This window comes from Ahaetulla prasina, chromosome 4 (assembly GCF_028640845.1).
Source record: "Ahaetulla prasina isolate Xishuangbanna chromosome 4, ASM2864084v1, whole genome shotgun sequence".
Taxonomy (NCBI): domain Eukaryota; kingdom Metazoa; phylum Chordata; class Lepidosauria; order Squamata; family Colubridae; genus Ahaetulla; species Ahaetulla prasina.
This window is the reverse complement of record NC_080542.1, coordinates 109,313,377-109,327,056: the sequence shown is the minus strand read 5'-3', so window position 1 is coordinate 109,327,056 and position 13,680 is coordinate 109,313,377. Positions and strand designations below refer to the sequence as shown.

General features: G+C 36.3%; 1 protein-coding gene across 5 annotated transcripts in view; it reads right to left on the bottom strand.

Moving 5' to 3' along the window:
• AGMO (alkylglycerol monooxygenase) overlaps positions 1–13,680 on the bottom strand; it is a 193,045-nt gene that overhangs the window by 106,785 nt on the left and 72,580 nt on the right. For 4 of the 5 annotated variants that reach the window (XR_009155004.1, XM_058182035.1, XM_058182033.1 and 1 more), the window contains 2 exons: positions 5,642–5,745; positions 2,727–2,822 (listed from right to left, as the gene is read on the bottom strand). The exons of the other annotated variant lie outside the window; for it this stretch is intronic. Coding sequence is in view for 3 of the 4 variants with exons in the window: in XM_058182035.1 (XP_058038018.1) it covers positions 2,727–2,822; positions 5,642–5,745 (200 nt within the window). In the remaining variant the exon portion in view is untranslated. The remainder of the gene's footprint in view (positions 1–2,726; positions 2,823–5,641; positions 5,746–13,680) is intronic. 5 annotated transcript variants of the gene reach the window in all.

The following is a 13,680-nucleotide window of genomic DNA, read 5'->3' as shown; positions in this document are numbered from 1 at the left end:
TTTGATGCTTAGAAAAAAAAAATGGAGCAGAAGGGGAAATCAGCTGCGGGAGAAAAAAATGCAAATTTTTGGTTGGAATCCAATTTGGTCATGGTCAGAAGCGTTCATGACCAGAGGTTCTACTGTAACTTCAATAGGTCTGTACACTCAAAGTTTTAAAATCAATAATAATGCATTAAGTCAGTATTGTCTGAATTCAATCTGACAGCCTTCAGCTCTGCCAGAGGTTGACTGTCATAATCCCCAAGGATTATAAACATTGAGCATTTAAACTAAAGACACTAATCAAGATTCTAATCAGGACTGTTGATTAATCTAATTTATCTAATTTAAAGAGTCTTAATCAAGAAATACACATTAATAAGATGTGGGTATATATAGACAAAATAAGTGGTGCAGGGACGTAGAGGTGGAGCTCTCGCCTCACAATCAAGAGGCTGTGAGTTCATCATAGGTAGCGGCACAATGAATAAATATCTACTGCGAACTCTGCATTGGCGACAGGAAGGGCATCCGGCCAGTAAACACTCAGCTCCATTCAGTTGCCCCAGCTCCAAATGGCCCTGATTATGGAGCCATTAAAAGACAAAAAATTTAGAAAGAAAATAATAAAGTACCATGATATTTAAATAACACAAAATGAATATACGTGGAGTTTATTCTAAACACATTATATCAAAATGTAAGCCCTAATACAAAGCCAATTTAATTATTTTGTACTGGATTATATTTGTGGTTGAAAATTATGACTTTATAACCAATATAGCTGGGAGGCCTACAAACTAAAGACAGATGTCTATGGTGTGATTGGAAGAATGATAGTACTCCTACAGCAAAATATTGTACAACTAGGTGCAAAATAACACTTATGCACATACAGCGGTAGTTAATATTTTGCTAAATTTTCAATATGTCTGGATAAATCTGTTCTACAACATGATCTGTTTTCCACACAAGTCCTAAAACTAGTTAAAGAGAATCCAATTAAATAGGTGAGTTTAAAACATTATACCTGTCCACTGACCTTTCCAGGATGGTGATCAAAAACTACAGATTTGTGTATGGCAACAGAATTTTGAGCATTATCTGTTCATCTAAAGGGGTAATTGGTGTCAGATGTTTCAATAAATGGAATGATAACTATGTGTAAAATTACTTGTCTATATGCTGACAATATAATTTAATTCTTAAACTGGTTATGTGTTTTCTTAAGAAGACAATGGAAGTTGGATTCCTGAAGTCATGAGTTTAATAGGGATAATGTAATAAAAGGAAGGGCTCTTAAAGATAGTCTGAAAATTGCCTTTGATTCCGTATACAGCAGCATAAGGGGTATCCCTTGACTCTTACATCATTCCTATGTTGAGACAATTTTTCTGATCTCCAGTTGTCTTCTTAGACCCATTCAAAATGCATGTAAGAATTAAAATAAAATAAAATTTATCAAATTAAATATATTATGCCATCAATTCCCATATAATCTTTCCTGAATGCTAAGGTCATCAGGTGGTGTTGTTGTTTTGTGGGACCCACCATGGACATAGTTGAGATCACTGATGAACTTAGCATTCTATATGGCAGGTCTCCTATTATGGAAAATAATTACCAGCAGAGCTGAAACACAGAGGGCCTCTGTGGCTCAGACTGGTAAGACAGTCTTATTAACAGCAGCTGCCTGCAATTACTGCAGGTTCAAGCCCCACCAGGCCCAAGGTTGACTCAGCCTTCCATCCTTTATAAGGTAGGTAAAATGAGGACCCAGATTGTTGGGGGCAATAAGTTGACTTTGTATATAATATACAAATGGATGAAGACTATTGCTTGACATAGTGTAAGCCGTCCTAAGTCTTCGGAGAAGGGCGGGATATAAATGCAAATAAATAAAAATAAAATAAATAAAAATAAATATCCATCTTTTGCCCACAACAATTTAGGAAAGAATTCAAAACTAATTTCAGGTTTTAAATGTCATTATTTTAGCCTCATGTTTTGATGGTGGGGGTGGCAATGGTGTATTTGACAGATGTTAGGCAGGTTTTGATCTGTCTCTGTTAAGAGCTGATAAGGAAAGGACCACTATCTATAATATATGTTCTATATAAAAAATAAACAAATAGATAACAATTTTAAAATGGCACATGTAATCATTCATGTCCAACGAGTGTAGAAAAATATAAAGCCACTGCCATAAATTCAAGTGAATTCACAACCATATTTTGACATATTAAAATACTTGAAATAAGTTGATTTTTAAAAAAATAAAAACTGACAGTATTTAATACACAAATGCACAAAAAATTGCAAAATTCATGAAGAAACCAAGGGTGCCAGTGGAAAAATTGATTCATTATTTATAAATGTATTATAAATACAATCCTATTTTTCTTAAAATATTTAAGGTACAAATTTTTTTAGTGTTCCAGTTTAAACATTTAATAAAGTGAAGACATATAGTATTAGTTTATGCTTATTATGGTTTAAAATATTTTGGTTAGGACAGAATAAATTAAACAAACAAACAAATATTTTTTATGGCAACTGGGACCAAGTGCCTGTAGACGTTATAATTGAGTATATAATAGACAATAAAAAAATAACAATAAACTTGGGCTTGTTTTCAAATGAGTTATAAAAATAATTTTCTAATACAATAAATCAGCTTCAAATAGGTTTGCAAGACATTGACCCAATCTAGCTGTTTAGGCATTGTCGAATATCTAAATTACCTCTGTATGTATCCAGAACTGGTAAAGGAGATTAAATTGAAGATGAACAGCAAATATTGAAGGTGGAATGCAAAGAGCCAATGGCAGATAAAATATCTAAAAACAAAAGGGAATAATAATGACCAAAATATTCTTTTAAAATCAAAATTTGTCAAGTAAGGAATTTTAGAAATTAAGTCACAAAACTTCAGCAATCTATTATCCTCTAAATCTAGTGGACTACAATTTTATTTTCCTAAGCCAAAATCAAGTTTGGGAAAGTTGGATTCCACTCTGCAACCTCTGTATTGTGGGTGTAAAGTTAGCTGCATAATCATGATGTGCCTCAAACAATATGAACAGAAAGAGCCAGATAACAGAAAAGTCTTGGCATCCTATGATAATAATAGTAAAATATGTTTCTTTGAAATCTAGTAGCGATAAAGATGAGAAAATAATAAAACGGGTTGCCATGTTTTATTATTTTAAATTTCTTAACTCAAATATTTTCCTTGTTGCTCTTTTGATATGGAACACCTTACTAGTCAGAATGATGAATTCTTAAAGGAGCAATACTTTCCAAACAACTCATGTGCCTCTATTTAATTATCATTAAGAAAGAATCTGAAAACCTCCAGGCCAAAAACATTAGCACTTTTATCCAACAAAGGCTTATATAACTAGTGTATATTTATATAAAACATTTTAAGAGAAAAATTTGGAACAGTTATTATCTGGGAGATAGAAAATTATGAACTGACAGCATATAGCCTTTTCCAAAGCAACAAAGAAAGATTACCAGCAGTCTGATTATTTTCTGTTTTGGCATGACAAAAAAATTCACTTTAGCACAGTGAAACAAAACAAGCAGCATAAAATACTTTTGCTTCTTGGTTGAGTCAATCTGAAAATAGAAACCGGTTGCGTCACTGGAGACCACAGATTTTCATAATGCCACACGAATTAAAATGTTTCGTCTCATTCTGCAACAAGTGCTTATATAAATATGTCCTGATTCCATAGTTAATAAGCTCTGATATCTTCAAGAACATGTCATTTTAATTAAGAGAAAAACTTCAAAATTAAAAAAATTAATCTGCTTGCTTCTTAATCCATTTATGAGTTTGTTCCAATTGTCAATGGTGCTAAACAGTGCAGATTGTTTATTAAATTAATGATTATATTAGCAGAACAGAACAGAACAGGAATAGAATAACAGAGTTGGAAGGGACCTTGGAGGTCTTCTAGTCCAACCCCCCTGCTTAGGTAGGAAATCCTACACCACTTCAGAGAAATGGTTATCCAACATCTTCTTAAAAACTTCCAGTGTTGGAGCATTCACAACTTCTGGAGGCAAATTGTTCCACTGATTAATTGTTTTAACTTTCAGGAAATTTGTCCTTAACTCTAAGTTGCTTCTTTCCTTGATTAGTTGCTTCTTGTCCTACCCTCAATTGCTTTGTAGAATAGCTTGACTTCCTCTTCTTTGTGGCAACTTTTGTAGCAACATTATTGTGATACTTATCTAAATAGTTATATACCTAAATTACAGAGATTTTAGGATGAACGTTAGTGAAATATATCAAAAAGCAAAAACAAATTATAATTTTAATTTAAATGTATGGTCTGAAAGACTTTAGTGCATTATGTAGAAATAACTCACAAATAAAAACAGTAGAGAATTACTTTCAAAGAAGTAGGCGAGATAGTTTGCAACTCCATTTTAAACTTATTTTCAATGAACCTATTTTAATATTTTCTGCTGTTTATTAATAAATTACATTTTGACTTCTTAAATTGTAACTATTCTTTCCAAAGGCTTTTGTTATCATGGGTCAGCAAAGTTGACTACCACTTATGTGAAAATAGAGTTCTTCACCCTCTTGTAGCTCTGGTTCAAATTACAGCAATAGTGTGAGAAGGAATGGTGATCAATGGCTGTCACAGTAAGATTTCCCTCATATTCACCATGGAGGTCATGGTGTATTTGATCATTTGACAAATTAACTGTCTTAAGGAAGGGAAAAGGCTAAACTGAGCAATAAACAGAGTCACTAAGGAAAAGAGCCCACTCTGAATGCCTTGCAAGAAGCCTGTTTTTTATTTTCTATCTTAATAATTCAGAGGAATTATAATACAATCATTTTATTATAGTACAATTTTCATCAGTTACAAATAAATACCCACTTTATTTTTTTAACATATAGTAGATTCCAGCATTTCAAAATAAGTTACATTCACTATTTCAATTACCTGTGATCACACTTATTACATTAGTTGATCACTAATCAACATTAATTATCAAATTAATTAATAATTTATCAAATTATTTTCTTTTTTATTGGATACATTGGGTAAATGCTATTTTATGGTAATCAACAGTTGGCTTTTGTTTTGTTTTTTAATTTTTAGTGTAATACATACCATAGAGACAGACCAACAATATATTACAATGCCTTACCAGCAGAGAATATACCTAAAGAGTTAGATTTTTGAAATCTATTTTTAAACCATGTGTCATTATTAAAATGAGTTTGAAAATGGGAAACAACTTAAAAATCAGATCAGGAGACACAGTTGTACCATTTTAACTCAATGCCCAAGGGAACAAATGCATCATAATTTGATGCTAAACATTTCTCAACTGAAAAGAGTTCCATTTCAATGGTGCGTCTACGCAGAATATCATTTCTTGAGAACACACAGAATGGCACAGAGGGAATTGTGACAGACGAAGCACTCTTGTTCGACATGTAGACTAGATCTTCATATATAAGGGCACTGTACATGCAGTTCTCTATCTAAAAAGTATCTAAAAACAAAAATTTTCTAGTTCGATTCACTCCTGTTTTATAGTTTTTAAAACTCTGTAAAATCTTTAATTGCTTTACTCTTTTTTTTGTTTTTGACATGCACTACACACTGGACATACTTACCCATGATGCAAATTTTTGCAGAATAGATTGCCTTAATGCTGTGAATAAGTTATAATGTTCAGAACTATGATGTGCTTGATGACCGGCCCACAAAAAATTAATTTCTGCAATAAGATAAAAATATTTTGTGAGCTATGCACACAACATGATAAAATTTATATTTTTAAACAAAATTTAGAAATAAGCAAACATAGCCTTTCATGTGCACAGAAATTCTGCATTTAGAAATATGCATGATGCTCCAGTCTATGAAAAACATATGTAAAGTGTCGGTCCAATCAATATCCTAGCAGTTTCTTCTGAAAAAAAGTCTGACAGAATGCAAAGAATGACCATACTCTATGACCATTATTTGTGTTGTAAATGTTGTACCTCGATGAACATATCTTTTCTTTTATGTACACTGAGAGCATATGAACCAAGACAAATTCCTTGTGTGTCCAATCACACTTGGCTAATAAAAAATTCTATTCTATTCTATTCTATTCTATTCTATTCTATTCTATTCTATTCTATGACTTCTAGAATTCTTTCTGGAACTCCTTTCATAGTAGTAGGAGCAATCTTATTTTCTTCTGTGTAATAATGTAGCATATTGCATCTGAATGCATGGATGTGCATTTATTCAAGAGGAAACAGATTATATTTCTCTATAACAGCCCTTGCTTTAACTAATCCATTTTCTTACTCAATCTTTCTTTTGCAAGCATCTCCTGCATCTACCACTTTTGCTTTATACTATTTAGTTTTCAGTTACTCTACTGATGGAAAGCCAGATGAACACATCAGATACCCAAATTCTCTGTATATATTCATTTCCAACATTCTATCTTGTTGGAAAGAATAATAATACATAATTGTTAGAAAATTGATTATTTTTAATATGAAAAAGAGTATCTAAAAATAAAACTGTAAAGGAAAGAAATAAGCATTTGAAGAGACTGGTATGTTTTATAAGTATATGTTTGAATTTAAAAGGAAACATAAAATAAAGAAATGTATGTTGCCTATTTTACTGAAATTCCTTTTCATACTCTATAAGTTTAGGTAGATCTCAGTTCATACATTCCTTTGAAGTTAAATGTTTTATGTTTTATGCTTTGCTGCAGAAAAATTAGATGTCATTTTTTCCTATTCAGGAAGTTTCCCTCCCCACAAAAATAACTGAATTCTTCAAATTGGCGTAGAATACAAGAATCTTTCATTTATTTATTTTTAATGGTAAATAAATGAGATCTGTCACAAACTGATTCTCTAATTGAAATTTTAAATTTAATTTCAAAAAGGCCTTTACGACAGATTCAAGTCATAGAAAGGTGAGCCTGTATTATTGGAGGCAACCAATTAATTTGGTCCTGTCAGGTTTTTGTTTGTTTGTTTGTTTGTTTTGCAACATCTCACAGATGTTTTCACAGAGTTTTTTACAATTTGTCACAGATGGTGCCTTTCTTCAGAACAAAACAGACTACAGAAAGACTTGAGACAAGATTTCAAGCAAGGTTGGGTTAAGTATACAGCAACAACATACACTTGCCCAGGTAACTAACATATTTATTTTTTTCTTAAAATAACATATTCCTCAGCAGTTTTAAATTATACCACCCATCTTCCTCAATAACAGATTCACAAGAGGCCCACATGCGAATGAGTTGCTTAAAATATTGGGATAAACCAGCTTTTCTCAACTGGGGATCCAGGGGGCTTGGGTTCCGTGAGAGATCAGTAGGAATTCCATGAGAGATTATGACTGGGGGGGAAAATAAAAACATTGGCTTTTTTGAACTTTGTATGTAGAAAATCATAATTTGTGGACATGGTATCCAAAGACCTGAAAAATACTTCATGGATACTTCTAGGCTAGGATAGGGTAAAATTACTTTATTGGTTCTTCCAGGGTAAGAAAGGCTAAATTAAGCATATTCTATCTATGTGATGAAACTGTCCAGTCTATTATAACTGACTTTCATTTCCTTGGGGAGGGGGGGTAATATTTCATGTGACCTAGTACACTGCAGAAAAGTATTTATTTATTTATTTTGTCACAACATCATACAAAAAGATTATATAGCATATAAACATATATATGAGTAAATATTAGGAGGTATGAGCATATATATATATATAGGAAGAAGAAAAGAAAAACAATAGGACAGGAACGGTAGGCACATTTGTGCGCTTATGCACACCCCTTATGGTCCTCTTAGGAATGGGGTGAGGTCAATAGTAGAAAGTTTTTGGTTAAAGCTTTTAGGATTATGGAAAGAGACCACAGAGTCAGGTAAAGTATTCCAAGCACTGATGATTCTGTTACAGAAGTCATATTTTCTTCAATCTAGATTAAAGCGGTTAACATTAAGTTTAAATCTATTGGTTGCCCTTGTATTATTGCAATTAAAGCTGAAGTAGTCTTTGACAGGAAGGACATTACAATAGATGATTCTGTGAGTTAAACTTAGGTCTTGTCGAAGGCGACGGAGTTCCAAGTTTTCTAAGCCTAGGATTTCTGGTGGGATAAGGTATTTTGTTGTTTTCAGAGGAATGGAGAACTCTTCTTGTAAAATATTTCTGGACACGTTCAATTGTATTGATGTCAGAGATGTGGTGAGGGTTCCAAACAGGCGAGCTGTAATATAGAATTGGTTTAGCAAATGTTTTATATGCTCTGGTTAGTAGTGTGGTGTTTTTGGAAAAGAAGCTACGCAAAATTAGGTTTACAACTCTTAGAGCTTTTTTTGCTATGTAGTTGCAGTGGGCTTTGGCACTTAGATCATTTGACATGAAAACTCCAAGGTCTTTAACGGGATGGGGGTCGTCTGTAAGGTAATGTCCATCTAGTATGTACTTAGTTTTTGGGTTCTTTTTTCCTATATGTAAGACTGAGCATTTGCTGGTTGAAATTTGGAGCTGCCAATTTTTAGACCAAGCGGTTAGATGATCAAGGTCGTTTTGAATGATAGAAGTATTGTCTGTGGTGTTAAATAATTTGACATCATCAGCAAAGAGAACACAATTACTTGAGATATGGTCACAAAGATCATTAATGTATAGTATAAAGAGTGTTGGTCCAAGGACGCTGCCTTGAGGAACGCCACTCTTGACAGGAACAGGATTTGATAAAGCATTGCCAATTTTGACCACTTGTTGTCTGTTAGACAGAAAAGCAGATATCCATTTGTGGAGGGGTCCTGAGATGCCATAGGATGTTAGTTTTAGGAGAAGTTTATCGTGTACTACTGAGTCAAAAGCTTTGCAGAAGTCTATGTAGATTGCATCTATTGATTTGCCTTGATCGAGATTTGAAGTCCATATGTTTTTGCAGTGGAGAAGTTGTAAGTTACATGATAATTTTTTCCTGAAACCAAATTGTTTGTTGGAGAGTAGGTTGTTAGTTTCTAAGTGTGAGGTAATGGATTGGTTGATGATAGATTCCATGACTTTGCAGGTGACGCAGCAAAGGGAGATCGGTCTGTAGTTTTCGACTAAGCTGGGGTCTCCTTTTTTGAAGATAGGGATGACTGTGGCTAGTGACCAAAGTTTGGGAAGAGAACTGGTAGTGAAAGCTTTATCAAAGATAATACTTAGGGATTCAGCTATATTAATGGAAAGTTTTTTTAAGAAATATGCACATAGTCCATCTGGGTCCAATAGAAAGTGATGGTTTTAAGTTGTGAAGAGCTTTACCAATGTTGTCTTCTGTGAAATCTATATGAGTTAAATCATCATAGTCATTGCTGGTTCGTTTGTGGAATGTCGGATATGTGTTAACGGAGTTTACAAAAACTGAGCTAAAGAAAATGTTGAAGAGGTTTGCTTTGACTGTTTTGTCATTGCATTCTTTGTTGTTAGAATCTTTTAGTGGTCGGATGGATCTTGAGTCTTTAAGTTTATTGTTGACAAAATTATAAAAGGCACGATTGGAATTTGTGCGTAGAAGGTTCTCTTCTTGCTTGGTGTGGTAATTTGTGCATTCAGTTTTTATTTGGTTGCATATGTTTCTGTAGCGGTTTTTGAAATTTGCAACATAGCCTTTTTTGTTACTTTTCCAGAGGGATTTTTTTTTGATTGAACCTTTTTTATTGATATGGGTAGTTTGTTTTTCTTGGACATGGTAGTCATTCGTGGTACATATAATTTAATGACTCTATTGATTTCAAGTAGGAAGACTCTATAGTGGTCATCAGCAGTTATGCAGGTTGCAAACAGATTTTGCTAGTCCAGAAATGAAAGATCGTTGTTTATGAGGTTGTAATTGGCTTTTTTGAAGTTGTAGTTGGGAGTTCTGTTGTTATGACGATTTAAGTATGGACGTATATTGAGACGAAAATCAATCATGCAGTGGTCACTGTTGGAAAAAGGTTCTTTAATTTGTAGTCCGTAAATTGAGTTTGGATTGTTGCAGAAGATGAGGTCAAGGCAGTTGTTGAGTCTTGTATTGTTAGTTACAAGTTGTTCAAGACCTAGGTTTGTAACAGCGTTGTATAGTGTAGTATGGATTGGGTCAGTTGAACATTCATTAGTTGTCCAGTTAATGAGAGGTAGATTTAGGTCACCCAGGAAGATGAGAGGGTATGGGCAAGAGGTAGCCCATGTTATATTTATGTTATATAACATATATAAATATATATAAAATATGTATAAATATGTATTTATATATATATATATGTATTTATATTTATATATAAATATATATAAAAATATATATAAATATGTTATATAACATATTTGTTAGAGGACCAATCAAAATTTCTTGACTTGGACCCATATCTAAAGTCTCAAGTTATGAGGAGCCTCTGTAGTATAGTTTTTCTTATTCCAAACAATTTTTCTAGCAAAGTACCTTTTGCCCATAGAAATGTGCTTATGCTAACCTGTTTACTGCCTAATGTTTGAAGATGTTAGTAAAGGTAGTTAGTCAAAAACACTTGATATTGGAATACATATTTATATCCTCACACAAAATCACTGAGACAATCTTAGAAAACCCAGGGGTGTTATCCCTTGTACCACAGAATGTTCTGTGTTACCATTTCTTCTGTAATGAAAACCTGGTTTGCCCTGAAATAGAGATAGTGAAGTTTTTACAAGCATAGATATTTCAATGAATGGTTAAAATCTGCTCAAACGTGACTACTTCCATTGCATCTTGATTACCTATGTTAGGCCTAGGTCCATTTTTTTTTTAATTTGAATTTATATCCCACCCTTCTTAGAAGACTCAGGGCGGCTTACATTGTGTTAAGCAATAGTCTTCATCCATTTGTATATTATATACAAAGTCAACTTTACTGCCCCCAACAATCTGGGTCCTCATTTTACCTACCTTATAAAGGATGGAAGGCTGAGTCAACCTTGGGCCTGGTGGGACTTGAACTTGCAGTAATTGCAAGCAGCTGTGTTAATAACAGACTGCATTAGTCTGTTGAGCCACCAGAGGCCCCTACCTTCATCTCTGTGTAATGTATTAATTCCTCATTTTATTTATTGTTTCATATTGTAGTTATGTTTTCTTTTGATTTTTGTTAATAATTCAGTAAGTAAAATATATAAACAGATAGGTATAAGTAAATTTCATACTGGGGAATAAAAACAACATTAGCCGTTAAAGATTTTAGAGAGAAATACAAGACTGGCAATCCCTCTCCCTCATTTTATATTTTACTGTTATAACAGACAAACTTCAAGCCTGAAAAGTCCTCTTAAGGTCCACTTTGTCCATTTGGAAGCAATCCTGCACTTTATACAACTCAAAGAGATGCTGATGAAATGCTGAAATGCTGATGAAATGCTAATTAACACTTTATGGCCACCATTCATATATTTTCATTCAGGACAAAGGAAAGTAGATACAAGCTAATCTTTAGTCCAGGGCAGTGGTGGGATTCTACCGGTTCTAGACGGTTCGGTCAAACCGATTGTTAAATTGCCAGTTCGCCCCGCCCCTTGCCCCTCCCCACCCCTCCCATTACTTACCGGTGTCTGTCGGCGGCCACGTGGCGCTTGGATCAGGTGGCTGCGAGGCCGCCAACTGAAGCAGGCCTCCATCCAGGCGTCTCTCTAGCCAGCGATTAAAGCGCCTCGCTGGCTACAGAGATGCTTGTATGGTGGCCTCGCAGCCCACCTGATCCAAGCGTCACGCGGCTGCCGGCAGACACCAGACACCGGTAAGTAATGGTGGGGAGGGGCATCTTCATCCCAGCTTTTTCATTCAATTTCCCCCCCACAATTTAGCAGCCACTTCCATTACCCTGGCAAGCAGGGAGCTGCTGCAGCTTCTACACTCCGCTAGGCTGTGAGCCCTCAGCATGGTAAAACCCCCCCACTCCACTCTCCCCATAGCTTTCAGCCGCTTGCGCTCCCTCCTTCCCGCCGCCGCCGATTCCCTGTCCCCTACGCCTGTCAAGATGCGTTCGGCTTCGTCTCCTTACGTGGCGGACCCGGCCTCGGTGTGATAGGGATGAGCTGACTCGGTCATGGCCCAGGGAGACCCTAGCTTCGGGAAGGGAAGGGAAGGCTGGTGGTGGTGATGGGGGCGGGGGGAGGAGTGGGAGCCGGCACCGGCCTGAGACGTGGCCTGCTAATTCTGCCTCGACCTGGGTGCAAAAGGGGGGCGTGGGAAGCGGAGAGGAATGCAGGCTGCAGAGGGAGCGAGGGAAGGAAGGGAGGGAGGGAGGAAGGAGGGGGTGGTGGGCATAGAAGGAGCGAAGCCCCTTGTACTCCTCCACCAGCGCTTCTTCCCTTCCCCACACCCATCCTGAACCAAGCCCTCCCTTTTCTTCTACCCTTAGTCGCCCCTCTCCTCGATCCCCTTCCTTTTGAAGCCCCCCTTTCGTTATTTCTCTCCCCCTTCTACCCAGCCCCTCATCCTCCTGCCCTCCCCTCACTTTTTCCGTTCTCCCCCCCACCCCTTCTCCTTGGCCCAGCGGCATCGGCAGCTCCTTAGGCAGCATCCCTTTTTGCAACGACTTCTGGCTTCAGCCACCCATCACTCACTGCGGTCTCTTGTCTCCGTCCCTATCATAGCCCCTCCCCATCTTCTCCTGCATTTCTTTCCTTCCGTTCTTCCCAAACAGCTGGTGCTTCTGCTCCCTCTGGCAACATGAGTTTTCTTTCTTCTCCCTTCTTATCTTTGTTTCTTCTTAAACCCCCCCCCCGAACTATTTGATTCCTTGCTCATATTTCTCTCCCGCTAATACACACATCCTTTAGCTTTCTCCAGCTTGGAGTTGTAACTGGATGCAAGTAGAGTTTTTGGGGGTCTCAGAATGTGGCGTGAACCCAGCCGATTTATTGTTAAGAAACTGAGTTAACTTAGAGGCCAGGTTATAAATTCAGCCACAACAATTGTGGAAGAACTAAGATGACTCTCTGGGCAGGTGTAATTGACAATTACTGTGATGCATTTTAAATAAAAAATTGTACGTAACTGCTTGATTGGGAAAACAGTGTCATTTTATGAGCCTCCATAACAGGATTCATATACAGGAAATTCTCAGGCAAGAAATGTTAGAATACCAGGGCAGGGCCAGCCTACCTACCCCACTTGGAGAAAAAGTGATGGAAAGAAAGAGGGGGGCAGAAAATGATGAAGGAGAGAAAGAGAGATGGATAGAAGGGAGAGAAAGATGAAGGAGAAAAAGGGGCGAGAAAGATGGAGAGAAAGAGAAGGAGGGAGAAGGAGAGATTAAGGAGAGAAAGATGGAGAGAAAGAGGGAGGGAGAATGGATTTGTTCTGGTAATTGGTTTAACAAGCATGGCACTGAAAAAGTGACTTATGACCGTTTTTCACACTTATGAACATTGCAGCAAACTGTCATTAGGGCAAAGAAGCTATGTTACATGACCACCTGGCCACGCTCACCCGGTCACATGAAGCACCACAGTTGTGACATGAGTGACATGGCTATTAAAAATGCTGCAACAGGCATAAATGATGACCAGTCATAAGTGTGAGGACTGGTTAAAAGTGTGAGAACATGTCAGAAATCACTTTTTTCAGTCCTCTGGGTAATTCCTATGTGCATAGGGATTACCGAGAGGGC